General features: G+C 43.8%; 2 protein-coding genes across 3 annotated transcripts in view; both read left to right on the forward strand.

The window, feature by feature from the left end:
• Positions 1-4,245, forward strand: part of ALKBH8 (alkB homolog 8, tRNA methyltransferase) — a 46,206-nt gene extending 41,961 nt beyond the window's left edge. For both annotated transcript variants that reach the window (XM_083854310.1, XM_083854311.1), the window contains 2 exons: positions 50-199; positions 1,400-4,245. In XM_083854310.1, coding sequence (XP_083710436.1) covers positions 50-199; positions 1,400-1,969 — 720 coding nt within the window. In that variant the 3' untranslated portion in view covers positions 1,970-4,245. The remainder of the gene's footprint in view (positions 1-49; positions 200-1,399) is intronic.
• An 11,674-nt stretch (positions 4,246-15,919) lies between these two features.
• Positions 15,920-19,578, forward strand: part of CWF19L2 (CWF19 like cell cycle control factor 2) — a gene marked incomplete at its 5' end in the record, with an annotated part of 59,024 nt that continues 55,365 nt past the window's right edge. Inside the window, one exon of the mRNA XM_083855945.1 lies at positions 15,920-15,988. Coding sequence (XP_083712071.1) covers positions 15,920-15,988 — 69 coding nt within the window. The remainder of the gene's footprint in view (positions 15,989-19,578) is intronic.

Raw genomic sequence — 19,578 nt, forward strand, 5'->3', positions numbered from 1 at the left:
TTGTAATTATCCTCTCATGAAAAGCTTAATGAAATATTTTCTGTTCTAGGTTGGCTGTGATCGCAGCAAAAACCTGGTGGATATTTGTGGAGAAAAACATTTCCAGGCATTTGTCTGTGATGCCCTGTCAGTGCCAATCCGCAGCGGTTCTTGTGACGCCTGCATCTCTATTGCTGTAATCCACCACTTCTCAACAGCAGTAAGTCACCCCTCTCTCTGCTCCACTCTACTGTTGGATTGCTGTGCAGAGCTGCTAATACTGCAGTACAAGCAAAGGCAAGAACAAAATAGGAAGAAGTCCAAGGTTTGCATTTGGTGTAAGCAGTTGTCAGAGCAGAGTTAAGCTGTTGTGCTGCTGCTGCTTCTTAGACTTTGTATTCATATTCTCCTTCTTCTCAGATGGCCTTGCTCCCTCTGAAGCTTTGGTCCTATGTTTAGATTTCATTTTCATGTGCTTGCAATTAAAGACACTGGAGAAGGGGGCTCTGCTTTGGGAGTCAAGAGGTGCATTGTTTCCCAGCTCTTATCTTGAGCTTTTGGGCAGATCTTGTGATTTTGCAATTTTTAATCTGTGCATTGGTTGTCCATCTCCAAACAAAAGGAAGACTACTCACCTGTTTGCTATATCTCTGGGCTGGGTAAGGTTCTCCTGGCAGAAACTGTGCCGTGGAACAAGTTTCTACACCATCTGAGAGGGGCCCCACAGATCTTTCCATAATGGAAATGCAGTGAATGTTTCCCAATCCAGTAAAAAAACATAGAAGGAACTCTGTTTTGGAGAAGGCTGACATATCTTGTGGTTCATGTGGTCAAAAGACCTGTGTTTAAGCTGTAAATCAGACCCCTTCAGCTGCAAATTTAGCCTGTGCATCATCAGGTGCGGTAGATTTGAATCTGGGATTTTAAATATTGAATCACCTTCTTAAAAAGGTGTCTGTCTTTTCCAGATGGGCTGATATGTCCAAGAAATCCTGCTCAGCAGAGAACTATTTTCAAATGGAAAGAGAATAGTAGAATCATTGAGGCTGCAAAAAAGGGCCTTTAAGATGATCAAGTCCTACTGTTAACCCAGCACCTCCAAGTTCACCACTAAACCATGTCCCTGAGTGTCACATCTACAGGTCCTTTAAATACCTTCAGGGATGGTGAATCCACCACTGCCCTGGACAGCCTTTTCCAGTGCTTGACATGAATAATATCTTGATGAAGAAATTGTGTTTAGGAAAATGTCTTGGGTTGCACACGGTGATGAGCTACATTAGGAATGAATATAAATAGTGGGAAAAAACACCTTCTTTTCAAGTTTTATTGTACGTTGGGTAAGGAGCACTTGCTGACATTTCATTCTCCTGACTTCTTGTTTATGTACTAGCTTCACACTTTGGCTTTTCCTTTCCAGGAGCGGAGGCTTGCTACTATCCGGGAACTAGCTCGGCTTCTAAGACCTGGTGGAACAGCACTCATTTATGTCTGGGCAATGGAACAAGAATACAAAAACCAGAAGTCTAAATACCTTAAGGAAAAGAATGGTAGTAAAAACAAGGACAAGGAAATGAATACTGGCACAGCCCAGAGACCATTTAGTGACCAAGAGCCTGATAACAGCAACCAAGACTCAGCATGGTCTGACCAACTCCTTAAAGACTTGAAGGATGAAAGCTGTGGTGCCAAGCCAGTAGCAGACTTCAGACTGCCTGTTCACACTAACAGAACCTCCTTTCACTCTCAAGATTTGCTGGTTCCCTGGCACCTGAAAAGTGGTGCTAAAAAGAAAGAGGAAAGTGTTGATACAGTGTTGGTTCCGAGTGGCTCCAAAGAATCGCAAGAACTCAGCCCTGTTTTCCACCGCTATTACCATGTGTTCTGTGAAGGAGAACTGGAAGCAGTGTGCAGATCCCTGGATTGTGTGAAGGTTCAAAAGAGTTACTATGATCAGGGAAACTGGTGTGTGATTCTAGAAAAGTTGTAGCCTGTGATGCTTCCTTTACTATCTGTGGAGTTTTCTTTGTTTTTTACAGTGAAAGGTATTTTTAATGCAGGCTTCAGCTATTGCCTGTTTTAAAATAACAGAATAAAGACTGAATATTGAGTTAATAACAGTGGCTAGGACTGTGTGCATATGTTAACAAAATAATGGCCAAACTCAGCTACCTCTGCAGAGTGTTTGCTTTACTTCTCTGAATTACAGTGAAGAGGATTAAGTGGGAAAATACTGCCCATGCAAATCACTAAGGCCAGTGTTGAGCTTTTAAAGACAAAGGTCCTGGTTCTCCCTTTTCTCAGACCATTTTATATTGATATATCTGCAGTGCTTTCCCTGCAGTCCACAGCTAATTGGAATGGAGCTCTGGGCAGGAAAGGCAGAGCTGTTTGCTGTGTAAAATTGTGGATCAGGGAGGAGGGAGTGAATGGCATATGAAGCAGTTAAGCTGAAGAGTCAAACTGTTACCTCAAGTTTGGTCCTGCCTGTTTTGGTGTCCATGCGGGATGACATATCTCTTTCAGTTTGGAATTTACTCTCTTTGTTGTGGTAATAATGTTTTTCTCAAAGGGAACTGGAAAGTTTGTGGGGATGCCACAGACATTTTTCTCTTCCTTGACTCTCAAATACCCACAATTCATGCTGTCCATACCCAGATTTCTGTAGCTCTTTATTGTAGTATTGTGTGAAAGCTCCTGTGAGGTGTGAGTTTCAGCCCAGGTGAAACAGCCAGATCAGGTCTGCTACACACCTGCATTCCTACAAGTGCACATCTCTGTGCCTGTAGCACCAGGACTTGTGGGGGTGGGGTGACCCTGAGATCCCCCAGGGGAAAAAAAGGGAAAAATACTAAAGTGAAGGCAATTTTGGTGCAGGTTTTCTGCTGGGTATTTTCAACCCCTAAATGTTGGCTGTGGAGCAAGTTTTATTTAATGCACTTCAGAAGAACAGGGCTGGAGTAGAGGGGAACTAATGCTGGGCTGGCTGACTCAGAGCAGCCCTTTTGGCTGGGACCTACAAGGATGACTGCAGTTTATTTGATACAACTCTTGTGCTACCAAAGGAGCATGACACCTGGAATGTATTTCTGGAACTAAAATAATGGGCTGACTTTTGTAGGGTGAATGGCTATTGGTGCCTCTGGAAGGCAGTGCTGCTAAGCCATCATTGCCTGTTACACTGATTGATCGCCTACAGGTGCAGCAAGATCTATGGTATAAGCAGGTCGTGCTGCTGTAAATAATGGCACATAAACCGAGGTGCCCGTCCTAACTCATGTGGGATCTTCGAGGACAGCTCAAGGACAGCTTGGCCTACTCCTGCCTGCCTCCCATGTGCAGGTTAAAGGCTGCTGTGCTGGCAACTTGCTCACAGTCACCATTTCTCCAAGGCTCCCATATTGTAATGGAGAAAATCTGAGGGGAACAAGAGCAGTAAGAGAGGAGCTTGCTGTCACCACAATTCACCTGGCCTGTGCTTTGCTTGCAGTCTGCTTCCAAAGAGCTCTTGGGAAAGAAGGTCTCATTCCTCAGCTGCACAAGCTCTCCATGTAGCAGCAGCCTCGGCCTAACTGGTTTCTTTCATTTGGACAACTAAGGAAGCATGTCTGTAGCACTGAGCCCTCTTGGGCATGTTCAGGGGCTGATTTGCACACATTCAATGAATATCACATAGCAGGAAACGTGTCCTGTATCAAGGCCTAAGCTGGCTTCAGTACTGGGACACCCCTTTCCTGGCTGGACTGTGGGACCTGAACAGCTCCAGGGTGCAATGCTGCACGATGTCGGTGTTGTTGCTGTGAGAAAGGGCAGGGACAGCCTCTGCTGGGTGTCGGTGCAGTGACTAACTCACTGAACTGGGCTCCCTGTTATTTCTGATTATGTGGATTCCATTCATGTAGAATAAAGTAGGAGAGCACATCTCTGAAGCTTTGTGTCTGCATGGCCCTGTGTTTGCTGGTGCCTGGACTCCTGCTGAGCACACAGCAGCTGCTGTTGAGTTTGTCCATTGCCTGTAGCTTCATTTTCTTTAAGAATGTATGGTGTTCTGGCAAGGAACAGTTAACTGCTTCAAAGTCCTTCTGAAATGCTGCCATATCATGACCTTGTGTGACAAATTAGGAGTCAGGTCTGCAGTTGTGCTTGATTACTCAGTGTACTCTTGTTCTGACTCTGGATAGCTCAGAGGTGCTGCCTCTAAATCCACTGCTGGCTCTGACTGGACACAGGGTTAAGCACTATTCTAACCTGGGGCTCGAATGCATCAAGCAGACAAAGCCTGAATAATTGAATGTGGACTTTATGTAATACTGATCTATTTTTTGCAGGCCCTGTGGCTCCTGTAAAGCTTTCCTGCTTTCCCTCTGTTTCCCTGGCAGAGGCAGCATTAGGCAGTGTCTGGTGTCATATTTAGCATTTCTTGCCTTCCAAGCTGATTAACATCATTTATTGATTGCCATATGTATGAATAGATCAAATTCCCTTCACCAGGTCTGCAGTGAAGCACCTGGCACGTCTGAGAGAAAAGTCAGATTTTATTGTCAGTCTTTTGGATGCCAGCAGTCTTCTGCAAGGTTTTCCTTTTAGCTGAGTCACAGCAGCTTTTTCGATCCATTTCATGCTGGCTCACAGCAGAAAGTGTCGCTGTCCCTCTCCTAGGCAGCCCAATGGTGGCGAGTTCCAGTGGGTCCTGGTTCTGGAAGGAGGTTCTGGCATGGGGAACACCAGCTTGAGCAACACTGCTTGGACAGGCACACTGGGTTGAACATGCAGTACATAATTCCTTACCAGAGAGGCTTTTCCTGGCATTTCTGAGGGCTGTGAGCCAGAGCATGGTCCCAGCAGCATGCCATCTCTTCAAAGACCGTAGAAAAGTTAAAAGTACTCTGACATCCTCTAGGGCCTGGAAATGTTACAAAATATTTCTTTGGTTAAAGGCAGAGGGTCTCTTCAGATGCTCAAAGAGGAATCAAGTGCTGAAGGAGAAAATGACAAGGGAGGAGGGCAGGTAGATGTTAACAAAATGTATTGCAGAGATTTACAACACAGAATTATGTGCCACCACAGCTGCCCTCTGCAGTACTCACTTGCCCCTTTTTATCTCTTGGAAGTGATAATGAGATGAAACTCTAAGGTCAACAGTTGGGTTTAAATGTTACAGGTTTCTTTGTGCACTGGTTTTCATAGTAATTATGTTCCCTTTTTGGCCTTATTGAAATAACAAATGTGCTCAAATGGTTATTCATTTGCAGTGTAGAAGATAAAGGGAAAAAGCAAAGCTGCCCGTGATCATGACCTGTGCTGTGAATGCCAATGCCTCTCCTGTGACTCCTCCTTGATGTCCCAGTCGTCATCAAAGTGCCTCGGTGCACCCAAGACTAGGGAGGTGGGAATTTCTACTCTGACCCAAGCTAAACCAGAACTTGGTTTAGCTCTGGGCACATACAGACAAACATCTGGTGGTGTGACCAGAGGTGGCTGTTTTGGGGGTCACTGTCCCCCTTGTTTCCAGCGTCCCGTTCCAAAGACCACCAAGGCACCCCAAGTCAGATGTCCTGATCCTGCACTGGGCAAACCTGTACCATGTGTTGCACTGTCCTGCCCTGACAAAACAGGGGCTTCAGAACAGCCCTGGGCTTAAAGCAAAGCACATGATGAGGTGATTTCTTGTTCCAGGGTGGGCAAAAAATGAAACCTGCAAAATGTGGAGGACTTCTTTTAACTTCATGGAGGTTCTTCAGGTCCTGGTGCAGCCAAGCCTGTGACAAAAACTCTTCCAGACCTCGGAGAGGCTGGATTTCCCTGGAAGTGCTCAACTAAAGCTTAGCAGGGAGAGGTGTAGGACAGCAGATGGCAAGGGACAACATACTGATTGCACTGCTTTGCTGAATGAGAACACAAAAAGCTGAATGGGGACCACAGCTTCTCTTAAGAGAGCTTGCAGGACTGGCCTTGGCACAGTGAGCAAAAGATGAACTCTCTTACTCTCTAGTGGCCAGCAAAGTCACTCAATTATGCCCTTCCTCAGCTGGAGAGGGGAGAGAAAATTTAATGAAAGGCTCATGGGTTGGGATATCACTGGACAGAGATCACTTGCCAATTACCATCATGGGCCAGAGCAGAAAAAGGAGAAGTAAAACTAAATCTTAAAAACATCTTCCCCTCACCCTTTCCTTCTTCCCAGTCTTAATTTTATTTATGATCCTCTAACTCCTCCTTGCAATGACACAGAGGGATGGGGAATGGGCATTATGGTCACTTCATCACATGTTTCTGCAGCTGCTTCCTGTTCTCATACCAGGATTAGGAATCTTCTTCCTCTCACAGAAGCATTATGAGTATGAAACTTCCAATTCATGTAAGTACAAATACAGATGTCAGACATTCTCTGTATAAAGTGAATGTCAATGAGCACGTTTGGGAAACCATGTGCCTGAAATAAATGTCATGCATCTGTCACTGCATACAGCAAATGTTCTGAGTTTTGCAAACTGTTCCCCTGACAGTACTAGGTGGTTGGGGAGCTTTCCCAAACACTTAAATTATGAGAGATTTAGAGTGATAACATTTTCCATACATTACAGAATTTTCATGTTTACCAGAATCTAAAAAAACCCTTTTAGTTTCAGAATTCCAGGTTTGTTACACCTGTAAGTATCACAGAAACACTTTCCACTTGCAAAGTGAAAATGATAAAGATTTGCCTAGGAATACTAAAGAAGATTAATAGCTACTGTCTCCAGTGTGCTTTGTTTTGTGTATTCTTCTTGCTGCTACAATTAAGGATTTCTTGTCATTATCACTTTCTGTGTGTCACTATGGTTTTCTATAATTTATTGTGGAGAAAAGAGGGAAAGACATTTCATTCCTTATTACAAGTCTCTTCTAGGTGTGCTAATGTGCTTTATATTAAAGGATTATACTGACAACATCCGCATTTGGGCTCTAATTTATTACACAAATAACTTTCTCTGCCTTAACTAGTATATGTCCTCTGGGGACAGAATCAGAATTGCATTGCTTTGTCTAAACTTTCTGAAAGATCATGCCTGACATCTCAAGTGGCTGCAAATGAGACATTTTCCTTCTCTCACCTGCCTCCTTAACAGATACTTGCTACAGAGATGCTTGTTGAATGCAGACAGCTTGTTCCTGTGCGTGTTGGTGCTCTCATCCACAAATTTCTCCACCAAGCCACCTCACTGAACTGTAAAAGACACCTGTGTTGAAATCTACAGCTTAGGTCAACAGCAAAGACCCTGGATTGTTTTTATGTGGCTGACATAATTTTGTACAGTATTCTTGTCACATTTCTGCACTTGCAGCAAGCCACTACTGGTGTGCAAATACTGTAAAATTCTCAGAAACTTTGCCATTATTTTAAGCTATTTTAAAGGTATCCTTGTTTAAATTGGATCAGGGATACAGAGAGAGTGCTCTGATATGAAACTCTTCTCTACTCCTTAAGCAGGCTATGCTTATGCTTTACCATTACTAAACAGCAACCTCAATGACAGCAGTACTGTTGTTTCCTTTGATTTTATGAACACAGTGGCAGGAAATTTCCAATTCACAAGCAAATAAGGTGGAGAGATATGTCAGTGCAGTATCAGTAATTGATTTTCTCCCTGCAATGCAGAAATGCTCATTATTACTTTAACAGGATGACAACCTTACTTTTATTAAAAAAAGAATGCCCTTTATCTGAAAGAAACCAAAAAGAAAACCAAACTTCAATCACAATAAACTATATAGATGTATTTATTCTTAGGTATGTCTTTGTCTTATATTCCTGCTGAAACTTAATTAAAAGGAAAAATATTGAACCAAAGCACAAGACAGTAGAATAAATTAATAATATGTGTTTTTATAAATGATTTTGTGCTTTTTAATGTGATGTCTTATTCAGACTCTAGATCAAAACTGAAAATGTTTCCAAGGCCTAGAGAGAGTTTAGAAATTACTAAGAAGAAAAGTAGCTCATAGTGTGTTGCTGAGCCATCCTGTCTCCTCAGATAGTTCATCTTTGATGACTTGTGCAGAGCAGAAGATGAAGCAGCACATTTCTCATTACATTCAACTGCTCAAACACACATCAGTCCCTAATGTTAGGCTCCTCCTACACTTGGATGAATTCAAAGTATAAAATTGCAACCAGGGAACTGCTAAAGCACCCGTCTCAGGGAGGCAGGTCCTTTACAGTATGCTGCAGCACTCTCTGGCAAAAATTCAAGTTACAATCTGGCAATATCTGAAGCTCTGTTAGAACAATTACAGTGAATCCCACGTTCCTGCTATTAGAAGGCAAATCCTGCCTTCAGTTCCAATTTCAAAGCTCCCCAGCTTTTCACACTGCCTTATTCTAGTTAAAGATGGCAAGGATAAGAAACAGAGAAGAGGTTGTTCATTCTTTTTGTTCTGCTTCCCTCTTGCTTAGTTTCCACATGTCATTTGCACGGTACATAAGTCTTTACACATTCTCCTGTCCTCTCTAAATCTATTAACACAAATATGCTGGTTCCCCCCCCCCCCTCCCCCGCTCTTTCTGCCTTTGCAAATCAATTTTTTATGCACAACGTTCCTTTCTCAGGACTTGCTTGTGTGTGCCATCCATCTCTTTACCTTTCTTTAAGTACGTATTTCCTCATGGCCTCTGAATTCTCACCCACATTAGATTTCCTAATTTACCAATATAGAAATAACTCCTTGACTTATAAGTAATGACATGCTTGAGTTCCTGAAAATCCTAACACTTTATATTTCCCATTCAAATCCTCTCTTCAGGTTATTTATCTCTGAGCCTCTTACAGGTATCTCAGGCTGGGAAATTTTGACATAAAGCCCTTTTAGTAAGTAACCCATCTGGTAACTAGCTTGATGCTGGTTTTAATTTAACATAAGAACCAGTCTCTAGCAGTTTCTTCCTGACCCTTTTGTTAAGGGGTTATACCTTTCAAGAGAGCTTGGTTTCTTTGAGGAATGCTTCCTATTTGGTTTTTTTTTTTTTTATTGCCATTGTAATGATTTCTGCTGTATGTACTCACTTCACATCTCACTTTCCTCACTCTTCATCCCATATTCTGAGAAAGGTTCAGAGGGTGTTTTATTTAGAATTCATCAATGCTTGACACCAAGCTGTCACAATGAGAGGAGGTATTTCCTCTGGCTCAGCTGTTGAGTATCATGAATACACTAAAAAAAGAAAAAAAAAAGTTTATTTATCATGCATTCTTCTTGGGTCTCAGGCTGTATGTGACAAAGATGTAAATTAGAAGGTATTCTGGAGTAAAAAACATTTGCACCATTTCATTTGAATGAAGAAAAGCTGATTATGGAGATGTAGCTTATCTGCATGCTTTAGATTAGAGGAATCACTGAGATTAATCTCTTTCTGTTGATATCTTGCAGATTAAATAAACACAATTGTGCAATCTCTGGTGCTGTTTACATTCTCTTTCATTTCTGTTACAAAACCTGAAAGAGATGGAGGCAGCTTGCAGGCCACAGCTAGATTTATCACTACATGATCCCTGGTAGGAGGTTTGTTAGGATGGCCAGAGTTCTTGCCTCACCTTTGTTCTTTCCAAATAATCCTCTCAGTTGGGTCAATCCACTTGTACAGACTGACATGCCAAATAGTCTCCTGGGAGAACAGGAGGAAACACAGGGTCAAAAATCACTTCTTGCCCATCTTCCCTGTATAAAAAGCGCTTGGCTTTAAAAGGCATAAAGACTTTATAATAAGACATTATTCCTATGTGACCAGTCCCTTTCTGAATCCACCATCTTGGCAGAATGTGTTTATATCTTGTCTGTGCAGCAGCTCTCTAAGATGCTTCTGAGAGGCAGGGTGAGGGCTTGAAACCACATCATGGGGAAATATTAAATGGAACTTGACTACGGGACATACTATGGTCGCTCCCATTTTGAAACTTCTAGGACAGAAGAGCCCAAAAAACACAATAAAGAAAATCCAGTGCTTTCCTACTTATGGTCTCTTTTCCAGCTCAGTGGTATCCAGCATGGTGGCAATATGCCTGGAGATATGCCTGTGTGTCAGCATCCACAGGGGCCTGGAGGGGCCTTTGTGCTTCAAAATGAGGTGAGTGGCAAGACAAGCTGGTAGCGTCGGGCTTGTCAGAGGATTTCCTGTCAAGAACAGTGACAAAGACAGTGACTTGGGATGTCAGGCATATTACTCAGTATTTACAGCTATTTCTGGGTCAAGGGCTAAGACAAGAATTGGATATGAAATTGCCCTTCCCTCTAAACACAGTAGTATAACACAAAGAAAAATGAAAAGTAATTTCAGGAATTGTGGAGTGAAAATTGGAGAGGAGTAAATTGTTCAAGTTGCTGCTGAAAGAGACAATTATGAACACTCTTTGTGGCAGTCAAATTCTCTGTACAATTATTGTCACAGTGCTGTAGTGCCTTGGAGCCCTTTCCATGGAGCAAGACCTCACTGGTCTCAACAATTTTTTCCTACGAGTGTTCACCTTTTTCATAAGAGAAAAACATGCTCCAAACTTTTTTTATTCTCTGTATTGCAGTGAAAGTCAGAGACTCTCCTACAATATTCTATGTGTACAGCCCAGCTGGCACAGTTACTGCAGCTCTCTTCAGTTTGCTGTGTGCTGCCCATGTAAGCAAGCACTGGGCTGAGCTACAGCACTGCAGGAGAAAAGGACAAAGGCAGCCCCAAGGTTTCAGGAGCAGTCAAAGGCTGTGGTTACTCTATAAAGTGTCTCCAATATTAGTTTAAGGTATTGCTGCTCTTGCAACAAATGGGCTGATACAAATCTGTGGGGCTACACTACAACGTAGCCTCTGGAGCTGGCCTACCTTTGAGAACCAAAAATATGCTTTAATCTCATTTAAAACCAAAACCAACCCACTGCACTGCATTGAAACTCTAGGAGTATTTTAGTTACTATTGCACTGGCCTGATGGATAGGGACCGATAAATGAAAGCCCCAGGGCTTTAATCCCCTGCCCCAGCCAGGTGATCTTGAGTCAGTATTTGTGTCTCATTTTCACAGCAGCTGATCTGAAGCTCCCTGACATGGGCAGCTCTGGACCTCTCCAAGATGAACAGGCACCATAAGATGTAGTCATTTCTCCCCAAAGGAGAGAAATGTGTTACCAGTCTCAGCATATCATGGACAGTATGAGTGTTACCCCTGCTGTGAGCTTCCTGTCTGATAAAATATTTTTCAACTTCTCAAAGGAAAAAAAGCCAAACAAAAAAAGCATGTAAAAGCTTCCCAAGAAATGAACTGAACAAGTTATTTCACATGTGTAACAGCTACCTCACAAAACATTTATTTATAAAATAAAATAAAATAGTTTGGACAAGACCTCTAATCTATGATCACCGAGTCCAACCACTAACCCAGAACTGCCAAGTTGTCACTAGAGTATTTCCCAGATGAAGGATTCACTTTATTACAGTTATGAAACTTGAGTGGGGAGAGGGAAAATGGATGTTTCTAAACCCCATCCCCCTGGTCTGCTGAACTACGGCCGAAATTATCATCTCTTTTCAAAGAAGCTGAGGAAATTAAGAAAGTAACTGTTGCTCAGGGGCAGACAACTTGCAATTTGCTATTGAATATGGAACAATGTGTGAATCATTGTTCGATCCACTGCAGCCTCCTCATTTGTTCTCATTGCAAGCTGAGCTCTCCTTTCCAAGCGAGGCTGTCAGGAGCCTCAATGTCACTGGGGCTCTTTTGTTGCTGCCAGGAGCACTCTTCTTGATGGACAGTAGAAAATCGTCTGGTTTTTCACTTCAGGTGCTCACTGCACAATGGAGGCACTCACAGCACAATTCAGGCAAGAGCAACTAATAACCCGGGCATTGCTGCTGCATTGATTTTTGGGTGAGGTGTTCTATCATTTCATGGCAGTGAATTTAGACACAGTTGCTTTAATTTTCTCCTGAGTAAACATAATGAAATTTCTATGAAAGAAATATGCTTTTCCCTGTAATTGCATCATTCTTTGTTTGTTTGGGTTTTTTCTTGCTGCAATTTCTCCAAGGACTGACATTTTTACTTCTGAGACAAGACAATGAAAATTCCTATCTAAGTCTAAGTAATCTCTCAGAACTGAATGCAAAGTCTGCTTGATAGTACCAATGGCAACTGAAAACTAGGTAGTTCTAAAAATGAACAGAATGAGAATTAACTAAAGCTAAGTACATTTTGACTGGGGTGTGTCCCCTTTCTGTCCTCTTACCAGCATCTAACTGGATATTGTTTTTCTGTAGTATGAGGACTTCATAATGTTTTGTTATAACTGAGGTAAGAAATTCTCTCCAGCATCATGGTGGGAAAAGATTTTGTATTCTCAGTAAAAAAGAACCTCTTTTCCCTTAGTCAAACCTTGCCTCTTATTTAAAGAAAACTGCACAGGATCACACTGAGTGGAGAGGAATTTTTTTAACCTTTTTGAAATAAGAATAAAACATCAAACTGAGAGTTGAAGGCAAATGGTTTAAGTTGGAAGCATGGAGGTTGATAACACAGGTCAGTTGGAGAGTCACCATTTTCTTTCAGAGAAAGTGTAAAATGTGCAATTAAATGGAAAATAATACTTCACTAGGAAAGGTCAGTTCCTCCCTGAAGGAGTTCATCAAAAATCAGTATCTCCAAGGTTTTATTAGCCTGTTTAATTTTGGCACAGAGAATGAGACTACTGAAGAGGTGCCCAGCTGACCACTAAAACTGGTATGCCAAGTAGTTCTCTAGGCTCACTGAAGATTTCTGAGCATATGAGAAGGTCTCAGACATACTAATATCTTGAAAGAAATAAGGCTGAACTTTAATTTTTACATTCTTTCTTTGAGAAAATACTTTTCTGGAACAAGAAGAGGAAACAAAACTAAATTATGTCACCATTTCCCTAAATGCTGACTTCAAAATTAAAGGCATTTCTCGGAAATTACTTTCTAGGTTTTACTGTTCATCAGTTTATGAGATTCTAGAGTGTGTTTGCATCATAATTGCTTTCCTAAAATCAGGAGTATTAGAAAATGGTTTAAAATTTACACAACCACCCTATTAATGACATGGAGTGTTACAGGTATGAACAACAGCACCTAACACTGCAAGAGCTCATCCTGTGCTTTGAATCCTCTTCTTTGTCTGTAACTTTCTGCTGTAGAAAACACATTCCCCGTTCTCACTCCCAAATTGTCCACATCTGTCACTACTCACATTATGCCACAGTTTCCAGACTTTCTGTTCTCATTTTTAAATACTTCCTAAACTGATTCAGTGATAAGTAGTTGGCTCAGCTCATTGACTATCAATTTGCTTTTTAGGTTTAATACAAGTCTATTAAGCCCATATGCCTGGCCGTGTGCTGAGCGAGTTAGAGAGCACCCACTTGAGATACTCTGCTGGCTGCATGGAACAAGTGGTAGCACTGGGATAGAAAGAAACCAATTTGTTTGTGAGAAGAGCACATCACAATCAGAGAAGAGGCTTTCCTTAATGGGGCAAACATGCTCTTTTCTTGCTTCTCCTCTCTCAAGCAGTGTACTTTGCTGCATATAGCCAAGGACTGAAAGTAGCATTAGTCAATCCTGCTGGAACATCTTCTGTATCCATCTGTTTGCTCTGTAAATGGCTCCCTGAAGAGGGTTCACATGCTGCTTTTCCAAATGGTGCCTATGAAAGTCTATCAGTTATCATTCTACACCTAGTCGTGATCTACAACAGGTTTTTCTTGAGATGCTGTTAACTGTCAGCATAAATTGAACAAATATGCAAATTCAATTTACACATTTAATACCACCATGGAGATGATGATTAAATTACTGTTATCACTTTGAAAACATACTGTCCCATGCAAATAGCTAACAAATTACCCGAGCTCTATGCTCAGACCTTGGCCTAAAGAACGTTATTACTTGGCAGCTGTGGATACATTTGGTGTCAGACACATTAATAATGCTCTGATTCCATCCCAAAGAAATTATGTCCCAGATAAATATTTGCTTCACCAGAGGCACAGAAGCCCTGTCAAATACTGTTGGCCAACTGCAACTTTCAAGTGCTTGAACATGCCTATTTTTGAATTTCTCTCTGCTCACCCAGGTACATTCTGAGCAGCTGGCACCATGACTTTACAGAGGTCACAATCTAGCATGGATGCACTGAACTGGCAAGAAAGTGTCTGGAAGATCCCCTGGAGGTGTTCACAGCAATGGGGAGCACTGGGCACTGCATGGCACTGGGACCTGTCAGCATCTTTTGGGCCACGTTCCCTTGTTTGCTCTCATTAATGTCGGTCTGGACAAGCAGGCAGGAGTCTACCTAAAGGGAATTTCAGCCCAGCAGGAGGGATGAGCCTCGACATCAGTATCCCCATTGTTGAGGATTACATTTAGTGCTCGGTGTGCAGCTGCAGGCTGAACTCTGGTGAGCAGCCTGAGCCAAGAGACTATGAAAGTGCCAAATGGCACAGGGACGTGTGGTGCCAGCCAGGTGCCCGGACACTCAAAGACATGGACACCCAGGGACACAGAAGGGGCCAAGTGTTTCAGACATGACTCTGCTTGGATTGTGCTTTTGAGGCTCTAAGAGCCCTGAGGTTTCTTATTTTGGGGTCCCTCCTTGAAGGCACCCAGCTCAAATTTTATTTTGTTGTAGTATCATGATTAAACTATTTTAAGGATTGAGACGTCAGAGATGTTGCTATGGGAAACCTGGGGTTGAGCCGGTAAGGAAACTTTGTCTGACTGTGGGGTGTGTAGCTGCCAGGGCCAGCTCAGGTGTTGGAGAGGCTTCCAGGTGGTTGGGCAGGGAAGTTTCCTTAATGCCCTTTGAAGGACTGTGTGGTCCTGTTGGTCAAGCAGCCCAGGGTTCCAATAAGCTGCTGTGCCATGACATGGTATTTGCTGTGACTCCACCTATGAGGCTGGTGAGCTCTGGGGGAACCCACCTGGGTGTATGGGACACAGCAACCCCTGGATGTACGGACACACTTGGGAATGAAATGCTGGAAAGCAGTGCCATGGAAAGGGACCTGGGGGCCCTGGTCAGTGGCAGGTTGGACATGAGGCAGCAGTGCCCTGGCAGCCAGGAGGGACAACCCTGTCCTGGGGGCATCAGGCACAGCAGGGCCAGCCAGGCAAGGGAGGGGATTGTCCCCTCTGCTCTGAGCTGGGGCAGCCTCACCTCCAGTGCTGGGGGCAGATTTGGGTGCCACAATGCAAGAAACATATTAAACTATTGGAGAGTGTCCAAAGAAGGGCAACGAAAATAGTGAAGGGACTGGAGAAGCCGAATGAGGAATGGCTGAGGTCACTGGTGTGCTCAGCCTGGAGGAGACTGAGGGGAGACATCACAGTTTCCTTGTGAGGGGAAGGGGAGGGGCAGGCACTGATCTCTTCCCTGTGGTGACAGTGACAGGACCCGAGGGAACAGGGATACAGCTCAGTCAGGGGAAGTTTAAGTTGGATACTGAGGAAAGGCTCTTCACCCAGAGGGTGTTTGGGCACTGGAACAGCTCCCCAGGACAGCGGTCACAGCACCAATCCCGACAGTTCAAGGAGCCCTTGGACAACGCTCTCAGGCACACGGGGGGATTCCTGGGGACGGTCCTGTGCAGGACCTGGACTCGATGATCCCTGTGGGTCCCTTCCAACTCAGGATATTCTCACTCTATAACCCCCTCATGAGCCGAGCGCGTCACTACGGACGCCAGCGAGAGCAGAGGGGCTGAGATACCCGGCACCAGGGCCCGGCGGCGGTGACGTCCCCGCCGTAATCCCCATGTCCCTGTCCCCTCCGTTCCCCCGTTCCCGCTGTCCCCGCCGGGAAGAGCCGCCCCCGCCCCGCCCCGCCCTTGTCCGGGACGCTGTTCACGACAGTGTCGCGGCGGGGCTGCCGTACGGCCGCTGCGCGGTTTCCGGCGGGCGGTGCGCATGGCGTCCGGGCTGGAGAGGGAGCGGAGCCGGGAGCAGCGGGAGCAGCGGGAGGCGCTGCTGGCCCAGGTGGGGTGACCGGACCGGCCCAGCCCTGCCCCAGGGCCGCTCAGCACCCCTCCGTTGCCCAGGCTTGGCGCTGGGTGCTGGCGGGTGCGCTCCTGAGGCGCGGCAGGGATGGGGGGACCCGGTGGGGAGAGCCCCTTCCGTGCCCGGGGGAGCCGCACCCGCAGTGTAACATTTCTGAGTGACACACACCTGATTTCGGGCGTTTTACCAGTTGTGGTATTGATCCTCTTGGTGTTTCACTGATGTATTTCTGTGTTTTTACCTTTGGAAAGAGCTAGAATCGGTCTTCTTTACATTCTCTCGTCAGGTTTTTTATACCTTGATACACCCTGGCTCCCCGGCCTTCTCTAGGCTGAACAGGCCCAGTTCTCAGCCTTTCCTTAAATGAGACATAAAAGGCTGCTCCTTCTCCTTGTCTTGTGGCCTGTCTTTCCTAAAGAGCCCGTATCCCTCCATTGCAACATTCTGGTCATGGAGTGGTAATAACCTGGAGTTGTGTGCGTGTGTCAACAAGGGGGAGCCTGATTTTGTAGGGTCAGTTACTTGCCTGGTGATGTAAGGCAAGAATTAGGAGACTCTCACTCCCAGGTGCTTTGGTAGAGCTGCTGTGTCCTGGAGACCCGTGCTAGTCCTGGTGCATTTCGTTCAAAACCTGCTGGTTTTGGTGTTTGTGGTGATTCTTGCTGAGACTTGTAGGCTGAGTGAATGGTGACAAAACAAATGGCACATCACTTAAGTGACAGGGCTTGTTTTGGGGTTAAAGGGGGGGATAACAAGAGAAGTGTAAGAGAAGGAGTATGAGATTGTGAGACTTGGCTGAAAATAAAGTTAATACAAGAGAGTTCTGTAAAATTGTTAAATGATATGGAGAAGGAAATAGAGAAGTGCTGTCTGCTGGGTCTTTCAGGGTAAGAACTAGGTTGTATTAAGGATTTTACCAGTAGCCAGCTTAAAGCAGACAAAAGAAGTGAACTGCCAGATGATGCACAGAGAAATTGTAGGGTCTCTTGTACAGCATATTGCAAATACCAGCCCTGCACTTCCATCCACAAAAGAATAGCTTAAGATCTAAAATAAATGTTGAGAGCTATTGATTGAAAAGTTGTTGAGCCTCAAATTGCTGGAGGATGCAGGAATATTTTGGAGATGGCTCACTTTGAACTTAAGCCTGTATACATTTCAGCTTTCCTGGGTATTGCTGGACATTTTTCAGTTGGGATATACCTCAGATTCTCAGTTGTGAGAATGTCAGAGCACTGAGAAATCCAATACAGGGTAACAGAATGGAGCATAATTTGTGAAATATGAGCCACTATGATTCTTCCAGTCTGTTTTTCCTGGAATGTAGGAGACAATGATGTTGTTTTCTTCAGAAATTAATCATTAGAGATGCTTGTCCCTGTATGGCTGATGAGAAACTTCCCCCATGTGGCTTTTCAGCTTCTTGCTGAAAGTCACAGTGTAGTGTCTGTGTTATATTTCCACACTTTATGTTTTCACTTTCAAGCAACCTAAAGCTAAGTCAGATTCTCTGATTTTCAAAGGTTCTCTTGGGTGCATTGGGTAGTACTGAAACATACATTAATGATCAAATGGTTTTCTTTGCTGTTGCTTGTGGAGTTTCTGTGTTCATCATCTTAGGAATGTCCTTGAAGTGTTTCTTTTCCATGCAGCAAGAACGAGGAGGTGAAATAAGGAGAGGCCATACTGAAGGTTGGGAGTTTACCCCCCGCCCCCTTTTCTACACCAAAGTTTAGAATGTGTTAGCAAAAGTGCATCATAAGCATTTTATCCTGTACAAGTCCATGTGGGCCAAAGGAAGCTGTAGAGATTCCTTTATTACTAATTTGGCTGATAGAGAAATTTTGGAATGAAACCTTTTCATGTCATGTTTCCTCTTCCCATTTATAGACACAATAACGTAATATAGCTGTGTAAAAGGGCAACATTTTTAAGACTTCTCCTGTAGCTACTCTGTTATTTCTGTGAGAAGTCAGTTTAGCATTTTTTTAATGTGCAAGCGTGAGGATGTCATCATTGCCATGTCAATACTGTACTGTCTCCTTTTCAGAAATGGACTTGTTGCTGCCTGTGAGAGCAGATTAATGTCCTGTATTGACTTTCTCTGCTTTACTGTGGTTGTGGCTGGGCTGCAGTAGAACAGCCAGGCAGCTGAGGGAGGGGATTGTCCCCTCTGCTCTGCGCTGGGGTGGCCTCACCTCAAGTGCTGGGGACAATTTTGGGTGCCACAATATAAAAAAGACACGAAAGACTTCGAGGGTGTCCAAAGAAGGGCCACAAATACAGTGAAGGGCTTAGAGGCTGCAGGTGTATGGGACTGGCTGAGGTCACTTGGCTGGTTCAGTGTAGAGAAGATGAGACTGAGGGGAGACTCACCATGGTCTGCACCTTCCTTGGGAGGGGAAGAGGAGGGGCAGGCACTGACCTCTCCCCTGTGGTGACAGTGACAGGACCAGAGGGAATGCCCTGAAGTTGTGTCAGGGGAGGTTTAGGTTGGATATCAGGAAAAGGTTGTTCACCCAGAGGGTGTTTGGGCACTGGAACAGGCTCCCCAGGGAAGTGGTCACAGCACCACCTGGCAGAGTTCAAAATATGTTTGGACAACGTTCTCCAGCACATGGTGTGAGTCTTGGGGTCATCCTGTGCAGGGCCAGGAGTTGGACTTGATGATCCTTGTGGCCCCTTCCAACTCAGCATATTCTGTGATTCTATGAACAGAACTAGGAGAAAACTATTGCAAGACATTTTTTCAATGTATTTTGACTGTCTTGCTTAGAAAGGCAGCAGGAAATGAGCAAGAACTTACCACAGCTGGCCAATATAGTCAAGACAGTTATTTGGTAGTTGTAATGCTGGAATCCCTTTACTTTGGGAAAGACAGTTGGAAAGCTGTGTTGTCTTTTCTTCTGGTAATCTGAGAAAGTTGCAGAAATCACTGTACTTTAGCAGATCTGTTTCTGGAAAGATGAGATATTCAGCCAACTCACCTTAAGGAGCTTTTTCTTATGAAATGTTGAACTTGCACTTGTTTTGATGAACCAAAATGCCACACAATTCATTGATCGAAATTTCTCTTTTAAGTCTTGGAAGTGCATTCTTTTGTTTGTGTCTGTCTTCCAAACCACGCTGATAAAACCCAGCAGCTGATAATGTTCACGATAATGATCAGTAATCAAATAATTAAATGTTGACATGCAAATTGTTATAAAGTTTCAGAAATAGCATCTTGTTTTGATGAGCACGACAGTTCATGACACTGTTACTTTGGTTTACAAATTTACAGCAGGAAAATAATCTGATGGATGTTGTGGTAAGTGATGTGTGTTTCCTAGACATAAACACTTCTTATCAAGACTTCAAATTTTGGATTATTCTTACATCTGTTGCATCATATGGTATTTTTGTATTTTAGGGTTGGTCTTCTGTTATTTGGGTTTTTTTCCATGGACTTGGAGTCTTTCACTCTTCAGCCTCCGAGGGTGATGTGATTTGACCCTTCCTTGTGCAGAAAATCCTTCCTTATAATTTTTAAGGGTTACTGACAAGTTGGAAGTTGAGTGTACATAAAT

The sequence above is a fragment of the Zosterops lateralis genome (assembly GCF_965231275.1).
Source record: "Zosterops lateralis genome assembly, chromosome: 2".
NCBI classification, from domain to species: domain Eukaryota; kingdom Metazoa; phylum Chordata; class Aves; order Passeriformes; family Zosteropidae; genus Zosterops; species Zosterops lateralis.